The 24,711-nt window shown below is 40.8% G+C and overlaps 1 protein-coding gene across 27 annotated transcripts in view; it reads left to right on the top strand.

Moving 5' to 3' along the window:
• BAZ2B (bromodomain adjacent to zinc finger domain 2B) overlaps window positions 1–24,711 on the top strand; it is a 337,721-nt gene that overhangs the window by 252,200 nt on the left and 60,810 nt on the right. For 20 of the 27 annotated variants that reach the window (XM_075933462.1, XM_075933451.1, XM_075933455.1 and 17 more), the window contains 8 exons: window positions 712–777; window positions 1,916–1,981; window positions 2,971–3,015; window positions 3,266–3,298; window positions 4,610–4,675; window positions 19,216–19,356; window positions 20,251–20,505; window positions 21,259–21,473. In XM_075933462.1, the coding sequence (XP_075789577.1) occupies window positions 712–777; window positions 1,916–1,981; window positions 2,971–3,015; window positions 3,266–3,298; window positions 4,610–4,675; window positions 19,216–19,356; window positions 20,251–20,505; window positions 21,259–21,473 (887 nt within the window). The remainder of the gene's footprint in view (window positions 1–711; window positions 778–1,915; window positions 1,982–2,970; window positions 3,016–3,265; window positions 3,299–4,609; window positions 4,676–19,215; window positions 19,357–20,250; window positions 20,506–21,258; window positions 21,474–24,711) is intronic. The other 7 variants (XM_025186533.2, XM_075933478.1, XM_075933473.1 and 4 more) reach the window with 2 other exon arrangements.

Here is a 24,711-nt window from a genome sequence, read left to right as displayed (position 1 = left end):
CTGCCCTAAGCCCACCACAACCCTCTGACTCCCGCAGCCTCGTGCTCTCCATAATTTTGCCCTGAGCCCCCCATCTCTGCCTTGACTCTTGCACCCCCACGCTGAGTACCTGACATCTCCCAACCCCCTGCCCTGATTCCTGAGCCCCTAGAACTCCATCCCACACTTAAATTTCTTTGCACGTACTCTCCTATTTAAAAACCCCTGCCCTAACCCTCCCCCACTGGGAGATTGTAATATGATAGTACCTATAAGAAATTTAAGTTACTTTCATCCCTGTTTAAGCAAAATGCATCAGAGCACCAGATCCCCTATTTCTACCTATCCCTACACATTTTCACTACTGCAAGTCAGATTTAATCTACACTGTATATTTTTGTACTGTTATCAGGGTGCTTCTTTTTTCTAAATTAGTATAAAAGAAAAACTGTTGTGGCTGCCGAAACACAAACCCATAGTCATAGTTTGCATTTTTAGTGCTTTCCGAGCTGCATCTGATATTTGCTAATGTTAACATAAAACACCAAACACAATTATAGTTCAAAATAATCAACTGGAATCCATGAAAGATTCAACAAAAGTGTACTTATGTACACTTGCTCCTTTCTTTAAAAATAATTGTGGCTCTTTTCTCACTTTTTTCATTCATGTAAAAAAATATTTTATATTCTTGTTGTTTAAAAGGGTTCAAAGATATTTTTCCCCTTACAGGAAAAAATTAAGAGAATTCAGCAAATCAGAATGGAAAAAGAACTTCGGGCTCAGCAAATTTTAGAGGTAGAAACACATTTTTTTAAAATGTGGTCTTATGTTTCCAGAACATTGTAATTTAAGAAAACAGCATTAACTGCATGTTTGTTGCAACTAGATTTAAGTAGTGTCTGCTTCAGGAATTCCACAGTCTTGATTCAAATTGCTAACTGTCTCACTATTTCTGCAATTCTAAGAATACTGATTCATAGTTTAGGCTGTGATCCCAATCATGCAGTTATTTACACATATGCCTAGTTTTAAACAGAACAATCTTATTCACTGCAAAAGGAATGCACATGCTTACAATTAAGCAATTATGAATTTGTAGAATCAGGGAGTAAAATAGCATATTACAATCTACATTATATGAAATTTAGTTTGACTGTGAAATGGATTTAAAACTTTTTTTTAAAAGTTAAATTACAGTAGCAAAGATGCCAAATATTTAACATTTGACTGTGACTTGATATTTGTACAGCATGATTCTGATCTTCAAAAATATGCATGATCGATTTTTAAAGACAGAAGCTTCCATATTGTATATGGTTGCTTCATATAAAGAATCCATATTACTCCCAAGTAAATTAAAAGAATTTAAATTTAAGATTTCTGTTTCAGATCTCTGTTTCTGATCTGTCTCACAGCAGATTTCTTTTTGGTTTCAGTTGTCTTCTACTATAACTGATATTGTTATAAATTAAATGGATGGGAATATTATTCCTAAAATGTGTGTTTGAGTACTTTACATTGGCTTCAACAGAACATTTTCAGTTACATCAAATATGTATTTTAAAATGAAAAAGTGGTAAATCATTGATTGCTAAAGTTTTTAACCCACTGTTTTATATAATGATTAGAATTTTAATCTTTCTAATATTTTAAAAATAACTAGTTTCCTATGTACTGTCTATCTTAGTTACAAATATCCAATTAAACTAAATCTTGAATGTGACTTCATAATTTGACTTGACTTAAAAAAAAGTAAATTGTGAACTTACTGATAATGCAAAATGTACTGGGGAAGAAATCTGTTACAATGTACATATAATATGTGGTATTGTTTTGCACATTGTGTGGCATGTAGTTTTATTTCTAGTCTGAGATTATTTTCAAGTTTTAGTGGTGCTGTTGCATGACCTTGAGACCTGTTTTGCATGCACAGGCTAAAAAGAAAAAGAAGGAAGAAGCGGCAAATGCCAAATTATTGGAGGCCGAGAAACGAATAAAGGTTAGTTTAGATGAGCATAAGTGTTTTTATTTTCAAAATTAAAAAAAACAACCTGTGTGATTGTGCATTATAATTGTGAACTAACATAAGGACTGTAAAAACTTGAAAAACAATGAATGGTCCTGAAGCACATTAGAAACTAACAAGAACTGTAGTTACAGCAGAATTTTTTTTATAAGGTATTATTATATTTACAATAAAATGTAGAATAAGTATTGTGTGTGTGTGTGTGTGTGTGTGTGTGCGCGCGCGTATGCATATACATATATATGTGCATGCATGCATCTATATATATAAAAAATAGAAGCATCAGTAGTAGAGATTACCTTATTCTTCATTGAGCAGTTTTAAAAATGCTCACTAACCCCTTATGAAATACTGCATTCAGTGTCTCTTCTATTTTATGTTGAGTCTAATGAAAAATTCTGTTGCTATTTGTGTAACATTGCGGTCAAATATCGTATTTCTTCCTCTCGGGTATGTCTACACAGCAGCGTTATTTAGGAATAACGGACGTTATTCCAAAATAACAAAATGCGCCACAAGCCTTTATTCTAAAATAATGTTGAGCTGGAGGACTTCTTACTCCTGACTTATGGTAACCCTCATTTCACAAGGAGTAAGGAAAGTTGAAGAGTGTTCTTCCGTTGACTTCCTGCTATGCAGAGAGCGCCAAAAATCAACTTAAGGTACACAATTGAAGTAGCTGAAGTTGCGTAGTTTAATTCAACTTTAGCCCTGCTTTATAGACGTTCCCTCAGTGATGAAAAACTTACTTGCTGTATTTGGAAATCATTTACTTGCAGTGTAGCCAAAGGTTATGGCATCTCTCGATGCTCAGCTCACTAGATATGGTGGTATAAATTGCTCCAGTATTATACAGTATTTGAAAATAAAGGGGTAAAGAGAATCTGAGAATGCAGATTCTTATTATTTCTAATAATATTTGTCAGGTATTTGACAAATATCTTTTTGTTTTTATGTTTAAGGAAAAAGAGATGCGAAGGCAACAGGCTGTTCTTCTGAAACATCAGGTTAGTATGCATACAGTTATCAGAACAGTAGCAAATGCTAATTTTTAACTGCTGTTTAAGCTATTTGGGGGAAAAGTCTTCAAAATATTTTCAATATAAGTTTTTAATTTTGATTCCTGCTTAACTTTTTCTTTCATCTTATGGTTTTATTGCCTTGCTTTGGTGTTGGGGTCTCTTTGTGGGGTTTATAAAGTGGTTTTATGACTTTGTGATTTCTGTTTCATAATGTTGTGCCAACTCTTTCTACCAGGAGTTGGAGAGGCATAGACTAGATATGGTATGGGTATGTTTATTTTTGTACATCTAACACCGCATTGTGATTTGGTTGTGATATGGTTGTCATAGCAATGCATAAAATGTAGCACTGGCTGCTGTCATATTACATACTGCTGCATGGCTTTACAGCACAGTGCATTGCATACATCTGCTTGTCTTATCTATTAAATAAAAAAGTACGACTTGTCTCAGACGTGTTATGAATTGAATTCTATGATCCATATATGAGGCTGTTGACTGGGAATCTACATTACTGATGTCACAACATGAGTTGGACCATTATGTAAAAATCAGTGATGAATTTATGCTAAATTGCATTTTACCTTCAATAGGAAATCACTGTACAAATTTTTTTTTACAACTCTTATCCCATTTGTTGGGATTCAGTAAAGAACTTTTAATATAGTTTTGAATTAGAACACTGTACAAATTGGATTGGAATACTGTACACTTTGGGACCATATCTTCCATCAGATTTGTACAGTGCTAAGCACACTAGCTTTCAATAAATGATAAATTCATAATATTTTAATCTGAAAATGAAACTAGGGATGAAATCCTGACCTCAGAGAAGTAAATGACAAATTCCCATTGTTTTCAGTGGGTCCAGGATTTTACTTTTGAACTTAAAAGTTAAAGGAAATTATCTAGTTTTTTTCTGTAGTACTGTAATTCATTTTCCATTCAGATTTGTTAAAATTGTGGTACAGCTTTTGTGGCTTTGCATTGAGAGATAGGCATTAATAAATAGGAATATCCTATTTCATTCATGTTTGTGTATGAACAATGGCTAGTTTAAGTAAAACTGGTCTCAGAGAAAAATTCAGCATACTTGTTTGTTGGGGTCATATTAGATTCCAGCAAGATTTTCTGTAAACATCAAATTAAAAACTTAATCATTTACTTAATGTATTTTAAATGATCAGAAATACAGCCTTCTATTCAATTGGCTATTCACTTAGTAATTGCAAGCTTTCTAATAGCAGATGTAAGGTAACTGACCTGTTCCAGCCAACCATTATGCTTTTTGTTCTGCCAGCTTATGAAGGAGCATCACAACTGACCATAAGTAAAGCTGAATGCTTTCTGTTTTACACTGTCTCCATGTTCATTGCTTTACCTTTTTGCTTTTGATTGTTCTTGTATTTGCTTTCTAAACCTGAACTAAAACATGCACAGACTTGGCCATTCTTGTCCTATATATAGTATATACTGTGATTTGTCTGTTAATGCTAAACTTGTTGTACTGAATTTTTAAAATAAAAAAGACACCTGTAACTGTGATTGAGTCTTGTTCTAATTTTATCTGTCTTAATAGGAACGAGAGAGGAGGAGGCAGCATATGATGCTTATGAGAGCCATGGAAGCACGTAAAAAAGCAGAAGTGAGTAGTCATTCAGCTCTGAAAAATTGTGCAGTTTTTTTCTTAACATTTTGACTGCTATCTACCTGCATTAACAGAACCTCTATAAACAAATGATACATCAAGAAAGCAGCTGACTTTTGAGTCAGGAATTACTTTTGCATCACAGAATATTTTTGGGTAGGTCATTTTAGACTTCAGAGCCATCTACCAAATGTGATTTCCCCACACATCCACAGTTTTTGCGTGTTAAGCCAATTATTGTATTGTCCAGAGCAAGGCATAAGGTTGGACATATGCTGCTCAGATTTCCCCAGACAACTGTACACATGTAAAAATACCCTTCTTATTCCAGTCATGGATTTCTCAGGTTTTTACCTATACTTGAAAAATGAGTATTTGAAAATATGTAAACTAACATGTTTTAATTAACACATTGTATATTCTAGATGTTAAGTGGTGTTCAGCTGCGTGTTAATTAAAACATGTTAGCAAACACAGCTCTTCCTTCCAGTATAGATGAAACTTCTAAACTGGCTGATTATGCCAGATTATATGGTGTTTTTATGAGATGGAGTACAACTGAAAAATTTCCGAAAACAAAAATTACAAACCTTTCTGCTGAAAACTATGCTATACTCAACCCTTTTAATTGTCTGCCATGAGCACTAGTTTTCATAACAGCCAACATGTGTGCTGATGACTAGTGTCTGTGTTGGTTTCATATAATCATAGAAATGTAGGGCTGGAATGGACCTTAAGAGGTCATCCATTTCAGTCCCCTGCACTGAGCCAGGACCATCACCATCCCTAACAAAGGTTTGTCCGTTAAAAATCTCCACTATTGAGGATGCCACAATCTCTCTTAAAAAGCCTATTCAACCATTATAGTTGAAATTTTCCCCCCAAATATCTAACCTAAAAGTAGTTTGACTTCAGAGGGAGTGCACGACTCGTACAGTCAGTGTTGTGTGAAATCAGCGCTCACCTCACCTCACATGGTCTTGCTTTACATGCATGTCACTTCTGTAATATTGGTAGGAAAAAAAATTATCAGAAATCACTGGAATGTGGCAACCCTACAATGCCTGGGAAATGGTAAACAAAATGTCTTATGGGCCACACACAGAATCCTGATGGCTGCATGCGGCCCATTGGTTGCAGGTTGCTCACCACTGGTATATAGGCTATGTCTTAAACCAGGGGTGGCTAACCAGTTAGAGACGACGAGCCAAAATAGCTGTGGATAAAGTGCAAAGAGCCATTCATTATATATTTATTTTTATATATCTATATATAGGCATAGTACTCAAAGTATATTGATAAAAATAACATTACAGGACATTTCAGACAAAAACCAATTAAAAAGTCTCTAGTCACTTAAAAAATTCACAGACAGTCCATAGATCTTCAGAGAACTCGACAAGGAACAAACATCAAATAAAAAAAATAACTCTTTAAAAATACAATAATATTCTCACCCTAAAAATAAGCATCCTGACCATGTATTTTAAATTTAATACGACTGCCCTATTATGTCCTGTGAGTTTTTTAAAATTAAACTGAACTGAGAAGTAAGTTAGCACAATTTGAAGTGCCTGTCTCACTCCAGCTTGTTGATCTCTGGTATGGTTTCCTCATTTTTTTTACTTATGAAGATTATGGCTTTTTTATAGTTTTTAAAATTCAGGTCTGTCCTAGCCTGCAAATATGAGAGGTTCAAAAACAATAAGGGAGAGAGAGACTCATATCTCAGAATAATTGCTTCAGTCTGGCAAACAATAGCCTTTGAATTTTCTTTAAAGAAAAACAGTGTAAACCTGGTACATGCTGATTCTTTTTTTGCCCTGGAATTTAAATATGACATCTGTGTTGGCTGCCTTATTCTGCACCTATGAAGACTTTGAGTTTAAGGTGCTTCAGCCCCCGCCGCTCTAACCCAATGCTCCTCCCCTCCCCCAGAGCCAGGCACCCCTCAGCCACTCCCCTCCCCACTCTAGCCCAATGCCCTCCCCCTCCCGCAGAGCCAGGCACCCCCAGGCCTCCTGCTCTAACCCAATGCCCCTTCCCTCTCCCCAGAGACAGGCACTCCTCAGGCACCATCACTCCCACTCTAACCCAATGCCTGGGTCTCTCCGGAGCTGCCACCGCCATGGCCACACTCTTCTGCCTTCAGGCGCTGTGGCATGTGCGCAGAGCAGGCAACTGTGAGCAGTCTGGGAGCGCAGCACCGAACTAGCCAGAGCTGCATTTCTTGGAACAAAGAGCCATATACAGCTTGAGAGCTGCAGGTTGGCCACCCCTGCCTTAAACTATTGTCATTTGTTCTGAAAGAAAATTTTACCTGGCAAATTAATCCAGGAAAAAAATTAGTTTCAATTTGCATTTTATTGTTAGGATTACTTCTATTCTTAAAATAAATTATGTGAAGACTAAAATAAAATGAAAAAATATACACATGAAAGTATCATGGCAAAATATAAATCAAGGTTTTAAGTATGCTCCTTGTAATGTATGCAATATTACATAAACTTTAGTGAGAATTTTGGCTGAGAACTGTAGAATAGCCCCTTCAGTTCTGATCTTGCACACAAGCTCTTAACATTATATAGGTAAGTAGGGCCAAGTAGTTTCTCAAACCTAGAGAGCTCTATGTAAACTTGAAAATAATTATTTTATTTGTATATTTATAGCTAGGTTTGAGGATATAAATGTAAATCCAGAAGCATGGATGTTTCCAATAGTTGCACATAGAATACATAATAAAAGACTATATATTTCTTAAAAAGGGGACATTTTAAAACAATCAAAATATTTAAATTTGCATTTTTCTACCACACTAGTGTGACTGCTGCTTAAATTCTCTTTTATGTATGCAGCAAAATATTTTTTAAGTTGAGGGATATCAGATTTCTAGATTCATGTTATACTAGTAAAATACCACTATATAGAAACATATATAAAGAAGTAAATGTTAAAATATTATTACATTCTATACATTTCTAAGAGATTAGTAACAAATGTACAATATAAAACAAAAGACAGAACTATGTATCACTTTAAAGACTAACAAGATGGTTTATTAGGTGATGAGCTTTCGTGGGCCATACCCACTTTCTCAGATCAATTTGTGGAAGAAAATTGGCACAACCCTATATACCAAAGTGACACAATCAAAAAAAGTGAACACATATAAAATTGACAAATCAAATTTTAGAACAGAGTGGGAGAGAGGGGGGGAAGGTTAGTGCCTGTGAGGTAATGACATTAGGGGTGATAATTGAGGAAGCTATCTTTGTAATGGGTGAGATAATTAGCATCTTTGTTGAGACCCATACATAAAGTGTCAAATTTAAGCATGAATGACAATTCTGAAGCTTCTCTTTGAAGTCTGGAGTTAAAATCTCTCTGAAACAATATGCATGTTTTAAGGTCATTGAGAGAATGGTCAGTCTGGCTGAAATGGCAAGCAACAGCTGTGTGCATTAAAAATATTTGGCCATGAAATTTAATAGAAAATCAAAGCTTAAAGTTATCCAAAATGCACTTGGATATTTCTGTTTATACACATTTAACTTAAGTTTACATGTAATTCATGATATAGCAAAGTATTTTCGTGTAATTATGAGAATTTACTTTTAAAATCCATTACCATTTCAGAACAAAATATATGAGCCTTCTATGTGATTTATTCCCTCATATGTGCTTACATATAAATCACTTGCAAATAACATAAATAATTCTGGCTGGGAAGGTCAGAGAAAGAAATTGGAAAAAGTCCTCAGAATTGACTTGAGATTGAACATTAAATAAAACTGCTTATGTTCACTGACTTATGTAACTCAAGAAAAGAGCTGCTTTTTCAGGAGTACTTTATTCAGCTTATTTAACATAGACTGCAATAATTAGAGATTTATTAGATAAAACATTTCAATCCACATTTTCAGCTCCATTGGTTAAAATGTCAAATCATACAATAACTCGTATTGCAACAGAGTATATAGGAAAAATTAAAAGGAGTTAATAAAATTACATCCTGCAATAGCATAGATAATAAAACCAAAGGCAATGTACAGAATTATTTATTAAACTTTTGATAGACCACAATGAACTAATTTACATCTTATATTTCAGTCTGACACTATATTTACATTTCATCCTGATGTTATCCTCAGAGAATCTCAAGGCTAAAACATTACCACTAAATTTACCTTTTGTTTCTATAGTGTAATTTATTTACTTTTATGTTAATACCTGTTAAAAAAGGTTAAAACTCTTTTTAAACCAAGAAATAGCTAAATAAATGCATATAAATGACAGACAACTAAAAGATTTAAAGCGAATAGGAATAGTAGTAAAAATAGCCTTCCCTTAAACACATTTTAAAAAATTAATACCAGAAACTTAATTCTGTGTTTAAAATCCAAATAATGCCTAAGAACTGGGGAGTGGAAGTCTACCTAGTCGTTCTTCTTAGTCTTTATCCAAAAATTGGATTATATTCTTTTCTAGTAGTTTGTAATCAGCTGTCATGTGCCATAAAATAAAAGTTTATGCTCACATTTTAGCTGGAGTTGTGTTGTCTTGTGTTTTTTTCCTTTATAAGGTTTTTTTTATTATTATTTTGTACAAAGTATTTATCTAAATAAGAAAAATGCCCCTTAAAATTCTGCAGAAAACTCTCTAATAAAAGCAGAGAATCTCTGAATCAGTGCAGTCCGGGTTAACAAACGAAAACTATTTTGATAGTAATTTAATTTTGATAATTTCCTCATCATTTAAAAAAAAAATTTCTCTGTACCACTAGTTGAAAATGTTTTGTTTTGTTTGAAAAAATTAAGGAGCTCTCATCATTGATTTTTTTCTTAAACTAAACATTTGTTCTCCTTCGAGTGGTGTCCCCATGTGTGCTCCACTCTGGGTGCTGGTGCGTCCTTGCGCCAGTGACTAGAGACTTTTCCAGCAGTTTCCACCATGCTGTGCATGCACCATGACACCCCCTTGTGCCATTGTTGTCCATTAGGCACACGCGTGGTGTGGCCCCTCAGTTCTTTCTCTACTATCCTCAGCAGCAGACGGAGCCTCCTTTTCTCTACATAGTCTATCAAAAAACCCATCAAAACCTGGTTTAATCCCATCAGTTACCTCAACTTCCAAGTTATTGTACCCTTACTACCCGCCCCACTTGAAAAAAGTTCAAAAAAAAAAAAAAAAGGTTTCCTTGCGGCTTGCTGCTTTTTCCCTCATGCCAGGATCTCCCAGCTTTAAAAGGTGCGAGTCGTGCCAAGATGCTATGCCCATTTCGGACGGGCATTTTAAGTGTATAAAGTGCTTGTGGGAGTCTCATCAGACACAAAAGTGTCCCCCACTGCTCAAAACTCATGGCTAGAACAGGCTGAAGACACTCCTCTTCGAAAAGTCGCTTCAACCATCATCAGAGGACATGCCAGCAGCCCCAAAACCAGCCTCCCAGAGCAAGGGTATGGATAAATCTCGTCCCTCTGCCCCTATGGTCTCAAAAACAGGTCTCTCTTCAGTCTATTCGCTACCCTCTTCACCGACAGCCACAAGGGTCAGCACAGCAGATAGGCCCAGCACGTCTGGTATGGCACCGTCCAAGACTCTGGCACTGCAGAGGAGGGCCCACTCAGAACCGAAACAGAAACAATCAGCACCTCCTGCACCAACGGCACTGACCTCACCAAAGGCACCGGCGGGCCATCACAGGGACTGCTTGGCACCGAGACACCAACCTCAAGCGGCACCGACATCCATGCCTAAGAGTCCCCACACTGACATGCCTCCGCCAGATCACACGGCACCAGCCGCACCATCAGCACAGGCAAATCACACATCTCGGCACCATCCCAGGAATGCATATGCTACTGATCCCCAGTCAGGAGCTGCATGCCAACGGCACCGATTTCATCGGGATCCTGTATTCAGTCGATGCACTCACGCAGATTATCAAACGTCTCCTGATCTCTGAGCGAGGTGGGCATGCATATGCTTCACCGCCATGGTATGCACAACAATATGGCTACCCACCACCGCTGTACACTACTCAGTGGAAGCCATGGGATTCACACCCTAGGAAAAACCACCATCCTGCTCCCACAATCTCTAGACCACCACCAGCTTCTCTTCAAATCACCATCTTGGCAACTGAGCCTAATTCTCCTGCCCATTCCGAGGTACAAGATTCTCTCGGAGGGAGAAGAAAGGTCTCTTGCACAACTCCTCATCTTCACCTGATGAGGCAGTTATGGCTGGCACCCCACCATCGGGTGATGACTCAAAGAAATTCCAAGACTTCTTTAAAAGGGTAGCTCTGGTGCAAGAATGTGATCTACAAGAGTTACAAGAGACGCAATACCGGCTTTTTCGCACATTACAGCCTCCCACTACTTCCCAAACAGCACTGCCTATGGATGAAGCCATTATGGACCCGGCAGACAACGTGGCAGACTCCTGCTTCCATTAACCCAACAAACAAAAGGGCTGACTGCAAGTATTTCATTGCGCCGAAAGGAATGGATTTCCTCTTCACCCACCCCCACCAAACTCGTTAGTAGTGGACTCCATTAGACATAAAGGCAGACAGACTAAGCTCAGGTCTACACCACGAGACAGAGACCACAAAAAAGTCAATATCATAGGTTGTAAGGTTTACTCCTCTGCCACCCTGCTCCTTAGAGCAGCAAACTACACTGCCATGCTCGCGGATTACAACCGTGCCAATTATTACAAACTGCAGGACCTTCTCCAATATTTACCAGAACACAAGAGACCGACACTTCTTAGCATCATGCAAGAAGGCCACACTGTTTCCCGTACGGCCCTATAGTCCGCAATGGACGTAGCAGACACTGCGGCCAGTATAACAGTATCTGCCATCATATTGCGGAGGATTTCATGGCTGCAGGCGTCTGGAGTCCCAAGAGACTTACAACAGAAGGTTGCGGATTTGCCCTTTGACAAGACCAACCTCTTTGCTGCTAAGACTGATGAAGGTACTACATTCCATGAAGGACTCCCACACCACCCTCAGGACCCTGGGAATGTATACTCCCCCGTTTAAGGAAATGAGGTATACAACCTACCAGAGACCCAGGGAGCCATACAGGCAACAATCCAGATACGATCTCCGCCAAAAACAAAGGCTGCAACGTCGTAGACCCCAACGCCAGCAGCAACAACATTCCTCTGCGATCCACCCACCCACACCCAAACAACAAGTTTGAAAAATATGTCAAGAGCCAGAAAGCTACCTCAATATCACTTATACCCAATCATCCTCAGTTCAACCATCATCTCTACGCCTTTTTCCACCGATGGACCCCAATCACATCGGACAAAGGGGTCTTAGAACTCATCCAACAAGGCTGTGCCATTCCCTTCACCTCTCTGCCTCCCACCCACCTTCCCACCCTGTCCCTCTTTAGGGACCCCTCTCATGAGACCCTTCTTCAGCAAGAAGTCTCACACCTGCTACGATTGGGTGCCATAGAACAGGTACCATCAGAATTCTAGGGTCGAGGGTTCTACTCAACCTACTTCCTAACGCAGAAAAAGAGTGGAGGATTGTGACCTATATTGGATTTGAGGGCACTCTACAAATACATCGCTTACCACCGTTTCAAAATGGTAACTCTAGCAACAATAATTCCTACATTGGATCAAGGAGACTGGCTTTCGGCTCTCAACCTCCAGGATGCCTACTTCCACATTACAATCCATCCCGCACACAAACGCTTCTTACGATTTATGGTGGGCAACCAACACTACCAATACTGAGTGCTCCCCTTTGGCCTCTCAAATGCCCCCAGAGTATTCTCCAAAACTCTGGCAGTTGTAATGGCCTCACTGTGATGTCAGGGAGTCATGATATTCCCATATTTAGATGACTGCTTCATAAAGGGGTCGTCCTTTCTGGAAACAAAGATCATGATCGATACTACCATAGACTTTCTGGTCAGCCTCGGTTTTCACATAAACTACGCAAAATCCACGCTTCACCCAACCCAGAGGTTGGAGTTTATAGGAGCCCTCATTGACGCTGTGGCAGCAAAGGCTACTCTGCCCGAACACAGATTCAATATAATACGCAGTCTTATTACAAGTGCCCAGTCAGCACCAATTATGACAGTTCGCGAATGCCTCAAAATCCTCGGACATATGGTTTCCATAACATACATTGTCAAGTTGGCCAGACTCCACATGAGTGGCCTACAGTCATGGTTAGCTACAACCTACATGCCATCTAGAGATCAACTTTCCAGACTGGTTTCCATCCCACCACAGATCCTCAACTCCCTTCAGTGGTGGACGAAGCCACAAAACATGCTAGACGGGGTACCGTTCCAACAACCTTCCTCCATGCTTACAATGGGGGAGGGATAGCTCAGTGGTTTGAGCATTGGCCTGCTAAACCCACGGTTGTGAGTTCAATCCTTGCGGAGGCCATTTGGGGCAAATATTTGTCAGGGATGGTACTTGGTCCTGCTGTGAAGGCAGGGGACAGGACTCGATGACCTTTCAGGTCCTTTCTAGTTCTAGGAGATAGGCAATCTCCATTAATTTATTTATTAAGATGATCAAAGTATCACTCATGGGTTGGGGAGCCCATTTAGGGACCATCACAGCTCAAGGCAAATGGTCCTTTATGGAACAAACTTTTCATATCAACCTCCTGGAGTTGCAAGCAGTCAGATATGCATGTCAACACTTCCAGCCCCACAAAGCTCACAAGTCCATCACTATATTGACGGACAACACCACTGTCATGTACTATATCAACCGATAGGGAGGTGCACGATCCCCTTTTCTTTGCACAGAAGCCATCAAACTATAGAACTTGTGCCTTATGCATCAGTTTACCCCGGTTATCCTGGAGTACTCAATGTCACAGCGGATATGCTAAGCCACATGTTCCATGAGCAGCACGAATGAGAAATAGACAAGCTTGCACTCGATCTAGTGTTTCATCAGTGGGGCCAAGCAGACATAGATCTCTTTGCCACCAAAAGCAACAGGAAGTGTCACCTTTATTGCTCCAAGGTAGCCTTTGGAAAGCACTTCCTTGAGGATGCCTTTTCTATCAGGTAGGATGCTCTGCTCCTTTACGCCTTCCCACCTTTTCCTCTCCTGCACAAGGTCCTCAACAAGATCAGGACAAATCAGGCTTGAGTCATACTGGTTGTATCAGCGTGACCCAGACAGACTTGGTATCCTTACCTTCACAAGATGACAATGGCAGATCCGTATGCCTTCCCTTCATCACAACGTTCTATCGCAGAATCACAGGAAGAATCTCCATCCAGAACTCCACAAGCTTCATCTCCACACCTGGCTCCTTCATGGCTCCAAGATGCTGAAAACAGCTATTCAGAAACTGTGAAAAAAATACTGGTCAACATTAGAAGACAATCCACCAGAAGAACGTACCCCTATAAATAGAACAGATTTTCTCACTGGTTCAAACAATCGCATATGACACTTCTGGAATCCACCCCTCTCTCCATTCTGTTGCACTACTTATTATACCTTAAACAGTCGGGCCTCGCTCTCAGCACCGGTAAAAGCACATGTGGCTGCCATAGCAGCTTTTCATCTCACCGAACAAGGGGTTTCCTTCCTCTCAAACCCAATAACCAAAGAGATTCCTTAAGGGCCTACAGAACACCTTTCCACCAGTCCATTCACCAGTTCCAGTCTGGGATCTGAACCACGTACTTAAGAGCTTGACAAAACCACCCTTCGAACCACTAGTGACTTGCTCTTGGTCACATCTATTGATGAAGGTGTCCTTCCTCGTTGCAATAACCTCCAGCAGGAGAGTGAGCGAGCTCGCTTTGTTGATGGCTGAACCCCCGTACATGGTGTTTACCAAGGACAGAGTTATACTTCGACCCCACCTGAAGTTCCTCCACAAAGTATCTTCCCCCTTCCACGTCAACAAACCATAAACTTACCTGCCTTTTTTCCCAAGCCGCATGCCGATCCTGTGTATGCTGCATGGCACACCCTCTACGTCCGCAGGGTGCTTGTTTTTTATATTGACTGCACCAGAGCCTGGCAAACATCCCCTATGCTGTTTCTGTCCTATGCAGAACGATCCAAGGAACAAGCAGTCTCATCACAGATGATCTCAAAATAGATCTCAAGTATTTGAACATGGTATACACTCTATGATAAACACTTACCTGAAATCATGACAGCACACTCCACCAGGGCTATGGCTTCCACTATTGCTTTCCTCAGCAACGTCCCTCTTCAGGACATTTGTAACGCTGCCACTTGGTCATCTGACCATACATTCGCACAGCACTACACTCTCTCCTCTTCAGTTGCATCATCGAAGGCGGTGGGACAAGCAGTACTATCCACAGTGACTAACACAGGGCTCCAAGCCCACCTCCACGGGCCGACAACTACTATGTAGTCACCCAGAGTGGAGAACCCATGGGGACACCACTCGAAGGAGAAGGAGGAGTTACCTTGTGCAGTAATGATGCAGTAACTGTGGTTACTTGTGCAGTAATGATGGTTCTTTGAGATGAGTCCCCCCATGGGTGCTCCACTATCTTCCCTCCTTCCCCTGCTTTGGAGCCCCGTGCTCTAACAGCATGGGTAGGAAAGGAACGGAGGGGCCGTGCTGCACGCACGCCTAACGGACAACAATGGCACAAGGGGGCACCACAGCACATGCGCAGCACGGTGGAAATTGCTGGAAAAATCTCTGGTCGCCGGCACGAGGATGCACCAGCACCCAGAGTGGAGCACCCATGGGGGCGACATATCTCGAAGAACCACCGTTACTGCACAAAGTGAGTAATTCCTTCTCTCTATTGTCAGTACTGTGAACTCAGTACAACAGCATCTTGTATCTAGACAAATGAGCTAGTAGTGGTATTAGTTGCTGATATGGGGCCAAACTACATTCCATACTCATGCAAATCTCCCAGTTTCCACAAAATATAATGGATAATATTAAATAGATTATATTTAGTCAGAACTTTCCTTATCTCCTCCATTTTAGCAATTCAATTTCAAACAATAGGACACACCCAAATTTGTAATCATTTTACTGATTTACACTGGTAATAAGCTATCATAATTGTACCAGAGATTTTTGTCCTATAACTTCTTAAGGATCAACAAGAAAAGGTTGTTAAACATGCATTTATTGCTAAAGGGCTCTGTCAACAGTTTTGTGGACATCACTAAAATATGGGAATACCACAGGTTTCAGAAGTTGTCTAATAAGCAATTTGAATGTTGTCTAATAAGCAAATAACATGATTCCAACAGTGATGCACATATTGCATCATTGAGGATTTATACCATGAATATATGCATAGTGAAAGTATCGTGTGGAACTGTTAGTTTTTCTTAACTAAACCAACTTTTTAGTTTTAAATGTCCCATATATAAGTTTACCATTTAAAATTGGACTGTTACCTATAAACTAAGTGTGGCAACCAAGAATATTTGATTAACTAGAAGACTTAACCAGTGTTGCCCGGGTCCTTGAGGGCAGGGGGACTGGCAGTGTGGGGGGTGCAGAAGGTCAGGGCAGGGCCTTGGGGATATGGGAGGAGGCAGGGTAGGAGGCTAGGGATGGGAGGGAGGAGTTAGTGAAGGTTGGAAGGTGAGGAGGGGTCCCATCCAGTGGGGCTTTCTCTTTCCACCCCTGGCTGCTGGGAGCCTTCTCTCTGCCCCCACTCCTTTGGCTGCCAGGGTTCTTCTCTCTCCCTTCAGACCCCTCTGCCATCAGAGGACTTCTTCCCCCGCTTCAACTCTGTGGCCAAGGACTGGGTGAAGAGGAGTTTGTGGGCGGGGGGGCTACTTACCCAGTCTGGTGGCAGGCATGATTGAAAGCCCCCAGTGGCCACTCTGTAATAGCTCTTACCTGTGGGTTTGCTGCCTTCAGTGGCCATTATTGCTATTGCATCCCCCCTCTCTGTGCCCCTCTCTTTCCGTTCATGGAAAACACTCCCATTCCTGACACTTCCCATTTTCTTGACACAACCAAACCATGACCTTGCTTTAAACTACTATAAGAGGAAGTTTCATACCAAATTTGGTGGTCCTAGCTCTTACCGTTTAGGAGTTCTTGAACAAAAGGACTCTGACAGATACACAGACAAATGGATTTACAAATTTCTAAAATATATATAAAGAGAGATTTTATGTTTGTGCAAGTAAAGATACAATGGAGTAAAGATCATGAAGGTGATTTTTCTGTCAGTGCAGGGAATGAATAATGCATATGATTTAATACTGGTTGTTTTATACCATCTGTTGGTCTCCTTTGAGGGGTGGGTAAAATGTTAATTAAAACATAATAAACTTGAGGCAAAAAAAACCCCAAAATGATTGATTCCGTATTTTGTAAATATTATTGCACCTAAGAGGACTCTCGTAGATTATAAATCTAAAATATTGCTAAAGGATAAACATGTATACTACTTACTAAATAAAAATGCTTATATTGAAATACTCCTTAAGATTTTTATAACATTAATTGCCGTAGACAAACTTACATTTTAATCTTATGACTAATTCAAACACTAGCAACAATAATGGCAGTTTTTGTTTTTATATCTGCCTCCTATGACCTCTGTTTTATTAATCTCATTTTTATTCTGCATGTAACATACAGTATTCCCTTATATATAAAATTTTATTCATGCCTTTTAAATTTAAGTACAAGTTGCTGTCAGAAGAAACATATTCTCACTTTTAATTATGCCCAGGACAAAAATGCAAAGGACCCAAAAGAATCATAAAATGCAAAGACATAGACCATTTCTGTGGATTGTATGGCAAGTGTTTCTATGCAGCGGCTATACAGTCCCATACGTTCTAAAATTTTATAACAATTGGTCAAAGCCAGCTTCATTCTTCTATACTAAATGTATTATTTACAGTGTTGGCCTAAAGCTAAATAATTATATCCTGTATTCTTCACTGTAAATCCTAGTCTTCTGAAAAATAAGGTATTAAACTATTGCTACAGACTATCCCTTTCAAGAAATTAATGTAAAAAAAATTGTATTTAGGTTTTCTGTTTAAATATTTCCAACTGGCAGGAAAACTTTGATTCTTTCATTTGAATAGTCTCTACCGCCCATGAACCAGTTTTATTAAAAGTCTAAATCTGAACTTAATACTTTAACATTTTAAATAATGAGATTCATATTCAAAGCACTTTGCAAACATTAACTGATTTAACGTCACAATACCCTATGAAGTGTCAGAACAGTAAGCAAGCATTCTTAGCTAATATGCAAAGGTTAAGTAAGAGGGAGTCAGTGTCTGATCCAGGATTAGAGATGCATTGGTCAAACCACACGACCATGCATTTCTCTTCATATATCTCTAAGAATAAGGCTAAGTATTTTAACTCAAAGTGATACTTAATGCAAATGTTGGAAAAAGTCAGGGATTTAGAAGTAGGGGTGGGTTTTTTGTGTGTTTGTGATTCAGTTCAAAGCAAGAGGGATTTATCTGTCCGTTTAAATAATGATTTTCTTGCAAAATGATTTATTTTAACTGTGCTGTTCTCTGAAATGTGTTTAACAAACAGGGTCATAGGTTCTGTGTTTGTGTCAATGTTTCCAGGTTAAATTTGGTGCATTTACAAGAATTTTTTAAAAGCTCTTCTATTTGCGAGCCCTGCAGATTCTAAGATGGGGGTGGGCAAGAATATTTTACTGGGGGCCCCTTCAGAAATTTTTGAAGCGGCTCCGGGGTGCACCAGAAGGAACAGGGTCTCAGGCAGAAGGGGCGGGACTAGGACACTTACCTACTTCCCCATCCACAGACCCTAATTGGTCTGGTGGTGGGGGAGTGTGTGAAGTCTTTGCACACACACCCACCCCAGAGGTTCCCCCTAGGCGCCTACTGCCCCTCACTCCTATGTGGCTTCTGCAGAGGCTCAGGGCTTACCTCACCCTTCTGGAGCTGGGGCAGCTGCTGTACGCGTGGTGCTTGACCCTGCTGGCCAGGGTAGTGTAGCGATTGCGGGAACTGGGGCCACAATGAGGCTGCCCCTGCAGCCACAACCTCACCTGGGTCCCGGCTCCAGCTGCAGCACACCCAGCTACCAGCTGGCCCAATCATCCGGTTGCTCCATGCAGCACCAAAGGGAAATCCCTGGGAACCCCAGGGGATGGGACTAAATAAATGCTGGGTGTGGCGGCCTGTCAGTCAGGGGTTCACGGCCTGCTGCCAGTATGCGGACCAGAGGTTGGGAACTGCTGCTTTAGAGACCAGCTGAGAGCATTGCCATATCAATTACGTGTCCATTTGGAAAGCAACATAAGAAATTATTTCTGCCACAAATTTTGGACATGTTCATCAACAAAATGATTTAACTCCATTTACAGTGCTGTGGAGGGCAGCTTCTCCCCTTGTCATCTTTTAATACAAGTGCTTTAATTGCTGTGGTGATTATTAAGATTATGTAACTAGTGCTTTTCATATTCTTAAATTGTTCCATTGTAAGTATAATGCATGGGTTTAATTTTCTTTCCTTTTTTGTTCTATTTAAGGAGAAAGAGCGGTTAAAGCAAGAGAAACGTGATGAAAAAAGATTAAATAAAGAGCGTAAACTGGAACAGCGAAGATTGGAATTAGAAATGGCTAAGGAGCTAAAGAAGCCTAATGAAGATATGTGCTTAGCAGACCAGAAGGTAATCATAATAATTTAAATTTACTTTTTATTTTCTTGTCCCTTTTATCCTATTTCTCTCATCTCTGTCAATAATTAATTCCTCTTACTGCGGCTTCCCCTAAAAGCATTCCAATTTTGCTTTAAATAATTATATTTCCTGTATTACTTATACTGAATGTAAGCATAAATTAAGGGATACTACACATACTGAGACAATGCTGTATTAGTTATCTAGAGAAAATACTTTGGAGATCGACAAACTTCACATGTTTTGCTACATTAAAATATTAAAGTAACTTTCATGATTTTTACTGTAACAGCATTGTGGCTGCCCTCATTAAATGAACCTCAGCTGGAGCCGCCTTCTTAGGCATGGCTTTTTCTGGGACTCCTTTCCCCAACATAAACCTTCTCCAAGATTGAGTGTTCCTTTGGTTCCCTCAGAACCTGTCTGTCTATCTTGGCTCCCAACTCTGTTTTCCAGACAGTTACTTTGGAAGACAAGATGAGCGAGGTGTGTCTTTTGTTGGACCAGCTTCTGCTGGTGAGAGATACGCTTTTGAGCTTAAACCAACAGGAGTTGATCCAACAAAATATATTACTTCACCTACCTTGTCTCTAATATCTTGGGCTGACACAGCGACCACACTGTGTATAGTGTGCTACTTTCTCATTTTATAAGATTTTTTTCCCTATGTTTGGAGTGCTGATGTTCAGAGTAGAGTCTGAATGCCACATCTTCCCCATCAGGTCAGTAGCAAATAACATGTTGCCTCCTATAATCATGAAAACAGAATTATTTCACCCTTCAAACACCAACCATTCGTGGTTTATATTAACATTAAGTCTTGCAGATTTATAGTGATCTTAGAAGATACTACTGAATATCTTGTTTTTTCTCTTGGATTTTCAGCCTTTGCCAGAGTTGCCTCGCATTCCAGGCCTTGTTCTCTCTGGAAATACATTTTCAGACTGCCTCATGGTGGTGCAGTTTTTGCGCAACTTTGGTAAAGTTCTTGGCTTCGATGTGAATATGGATGTTCCTAATCTAAGTATTCTTCAAGAGGGCTTGTTAAACATAGGGGACAGCATGGGTGAAGTACAAGACTTACTTGTAAGGCTCCTCTCAGCTGCTGTTTGTGATCCAGGACTTATCACAGGATACAAGGTAAAAAAAAAAAAAAAAGTCCTAAATACTTTATAGTGGTAAGCAAATAATGTTAGTAATAGTAACCATTAAAATTGCCCACTTCTCTTTGATTGTTTCTCCTTCCAATAAATACATTTTCCCACTGGTTCTCCTGGCTTGCTGACCACTCTTTCAGTGTTATCATCAGTTATTCTTCCTCTTCCCTCTCACTCTATTCCTCAGAGATCCGTCTTTGATCCCTTTATATCCCTGCCACCTCCATACATATCTTCTGTATGTCCCATAATCTACCATCTCCTGTAAGGGCACATCTTTGATTCCTCACTCATCTCTAGGTTCTCAGCAAATCTTATTGCTTCATCCTTCAAACTCTGCTCCTTTCCCAGTAACAACATTGTCAGTAGACTGACTGAGAACATGATTCCCCTCCCCTGCTTCTGTTTCTCTTTTCTTTTTTGCCTTGGGCTTTTACTGCAGTCCTTTCTCAACATTCGGAATTGTTCTAGCCAGTATCTATCATTTTCTGACCAATACCACTTGGCATAATGTTCTGATTTTCTTTAACCTCCTAAATGTAAATTAGTTTATTGGAAACATAAAACGGATGCATGAATTTTGTTGTACTGTGTATGGACTCAACTTTATTTTTTTTTCTCCTGATTGGACTCCTAAAGTAAAAGAGAGTACTATTTTTAACCATAATCTATTATTAAGTCTGTAACAATATTTTATTATTCTTATGTGATTGACCAAGAAAACCTTATTTTTTAGGCCAAAACTATTCTTGGAGAGCATTTGTTAAATGTTGGAGTCAACCGTGACAATGTTTCTGAAATTCTTCAGATTTTTATGGAAGCTCACTGTGGGCAAACTGAGCTTACAGAAAGTCTAAAGACCAAAGCTTTCCAGGCACATACACCAGCTCAGAAAGCATCAGTACTTGCTTTCCTTATTAATGAATTGGCATGCAGTAAAAGTGTTGTGAGGTAAGATTTTCTTACACCTTTATCAATGCAATACAAATATGCCAGATCATGCATAATGTGTACATTGTATTTGTTTACAGTTGATTCATACTTGTAGCAAGGGGTGAAAGCTGACTTCTGTTGTAATTCCTTATTTTCATATATACTCACAATTTTCCAGGAGAATTACCTTTGGAAATTTGGAATTTTCCATACTTGATTTATGCTCAGAGGGAATGTTCTTTTCAAGATATAAGAGAAAAGTAGGGATGTTAATTACCATTTCGAAAAATTAACCAGTTAAATGCTATGTTTAACTGGCTAACCTTGGAACAGTCCTCCAGCCAGGCTTGATGCAGGCGGGGTGCTGCTCCAGCCTACCTGGGCCCACCACACTATGGGCTGCTCTGGCCATGCCAGGTCCGCCGCACTGCACCATGAGTGGAGAGCCTGGCCAGGCTAGCTGCATTGCACTGTGGGTGGGGAGCTGCTGTGTCCGAGTTTGGCCAGGCCCACCATTTTGCACCATGGGCTTAGAGGCTCCTCTGGCCAGGTTGGGCTGGGCCCACCGCATATTGGGCAGCGGGCTGCCTGGGCCAGGCTGGGCCTCTAGTTAACCATTTATCCAGAAAGTATGCTGGTAAAGCTTATGCTTACTGGGTGATTGGGTTATCCTTTTACATCCCTAGAGGAAAGTTTAAGTTATATGAGAGAGCTGGTTTTGAAGAAATGTCCCCAGCTTCTTTAGGAAATAAGTAAAAAAGGGTTGCACAACTAACCTTTGTGCAGTACTCCCCCCCCTTTCTTTTTAATCCAAACACTTGCCTATGCCTCCCCTTGCCTAGCAGATAGATGAATAAAATTATTAGCTGAGGTGGCATGATGGCTTATCACTATAATAATTTAGAATGAGGCTATTTGTAGGAGTTTTTGTTGCAGAAATTGGAAGGTGTGTAGTAAATGAGGCAGGCAGCTGCAGGAAAAGGCAGAACAGTCTCAGAGTTAAGCAAGTTGAATACTACTTTGGAGAATTGGAATATATTCCTGCTTCTGTCACAGTGCTCATTTGTATGCTGGTCAAGTCACTTAAATCAAAATGTTCACAAATGACCAGCAATACGTGATGTTTTTCAAATGCAGTCCGCATATGTATCCCACAGTTGGTTTCACTATCAGTGGTAAACTTCACTATCAGTGGTAAATAGGACAATGGTGGGATGATAGGAGTTACTATAGAGAACTTTTTCCTGGGTGTCTTGCTGGTGAGTCTTGCCCACATGCTCAGGCTTCAGCTGATCGCCATATTTGGGGTCAGGAAGGAATTTTCCTCCAGGATAGATTGGCAGAGGCCCTGGAGGTTTTTCTCCATCCTCTGTAGCATGGGGCACGGATCACTTGCTGGAGGATTCTCTGCATCTTGGGGTCCTTAAACGATTTGAGGACTTCAATATCTGAGATATAGGTGAGAGGATTATTCAAGGAGAAGGTGGGTGAGATTCTGTGGCCTGCATTGTGCAGGGGGATCAGACTAGATGATCATAATGGTCCCTTCTGACGTTAAAGTCTATGAGTCTAGTGCATTTCCAGTGTGCATGCATTGGAGAATGTTTTTGTCAGCATTCCTCACTGGAAAGAGAGAAGGAGGCCATTCGTACTGCCATAATATCAAGAAGATTAATGCAGCTACATTGTTGTTGGATGAGAAGGAGCCCCTTTCACAGTCAGTTCCATTTAGAACCAGCAGTGTTTCCCTGTAAACTGTGCAGAAGCACAGCTTCACAGGTGGTTAATCAGCCCCGCCCAATTGGAGGCTCAGGGCTCCATGCACAGAACTGACTGGATGGGGCTGATTAATCACCTTGGAAGCTGTGCTGCATCTTAGAGGGAACACCAGCACTCAGGAAACTTTTTCTAAGGGATTGTTTACATTAATACTTCAGTACATTGCTCAGGGGTGCCAATAATCCACATGCCTTAGTGATGTAAGTTTCACCAACCTAAGCAATAGGATAGACAGCACTGTGTTGGCGTGAGAGTTTCTTCTGCCAACATAGCTACTGCCTCTCAGGTGGGTTTGTTATGGTGATGGGAGAGCTCTTTCCCATTGGCTTAGAGAAGGGGTGGGCAAGATCTAGCCCACCTCGCTCTCTTATCTGGCCCACGCGGTAGTTCCCGGTCCCACTCCCTAACACGTTGACTGGGAGCCGGGATGCGTGAGGCCTTTCAACTGCTTCTATTTAAAGGGCTATCGCTTTCCCCATGGCTGCCAGAAAATGGCAGCTATGGGGAAGGCATGAGCCCTTTAAACAGAAATAGTTGAAAGGGTTTGCAGCTCTCGTGCCTTTAACGTGTTGCCTGAGAGCTGGGAAGCAAGAGCCCTTTCAACTGATTCTATTTAAAGGGCTCACGCCTTCCCCATGGCTGTCAGGCAACATGCCCCAGGGAAGGCGTGAGCCCTTTAAATAGAAGCAGTTGAAAGGGTTCTTGCGTCCCAGCTCCCAGGCAATGTGCTAGCAGCGAGGCCGGAAGCAGCGAGCCCTTTAAATAGCAGGAGTTGAAAGGACTCGCAGCCCCCACCTCCGCTGACGTGATGCGTGGGAGCTACAGGAGAGGCAACAGCCCTTTCAGTTCCTGCTATTTAAAGGCTGCACCCCTTCTGCTTGAGGCCCTGTGAGCACTTCAAAAATTTTCTAAGTGGCCCCCCTTCAAAAATTATTACTTACCCCTGGCTTAGAGCATCTTCACCAGAGTTGCTACATCAGTGCAGCAGCTCAGTGCAGCTGTGTGCTGTAGCACATCCATGGTAGACTAAGTTTTGTGTCATCTTCAGCATCTGACAGCCTGGAAGTTTTGTGATGCCTTAAAGCCAGATCAAGGGAGGGCCACTTTGGCCTCTTCTCTTTCAAGTCTTGCAATCTGTGACGGGGTGCTTACATTACAGTTGGAGGGAGCGCTGCACTCTGGGGCGAGAGTACCCCACCACGTCAGGCCTGCCGCGCATGCTCCCAGGCTGCAGAGGCAAATCTGCCTCCTTTTAGGACCCGGGGGAGGGCAGCAGCGAGAAATACGAGTGCGCGACTGAGGGTGTTTAGCCACGCCGGCGTTCCCCCGGCCGGAACTATAAGTATTCTTGGACTTCTGGAGAAGTGGAGAGCATCAGGAGGAGGAGCACTCGGCATGGAGGCGGAGAGGGTGTGGGGGCGAGCCGGTCCACTGTCCCCAAGCAAGAGTCACCCAGCGAGAGATGCTGAGTGAGCCA

The sequence above is a fragment of the Pelodiscus sinensis genome, chromosome 7 (genome assembly GCF_049634645.1).
Source record: "Pelodiscus sinensis isolate JC-2024 chromosome 7, ASM4963464v1, whole genome shotgun sequence".
Classification (NCBI taxonomy): Eukaryota; Metazoa; Chordata; order Testudines; family Trionychidae; genus Pelodiscus; species Pelodiscus sinensis.
This window is presented reverse-complemented; position numbering and strand designations above follow the sequence as displayed.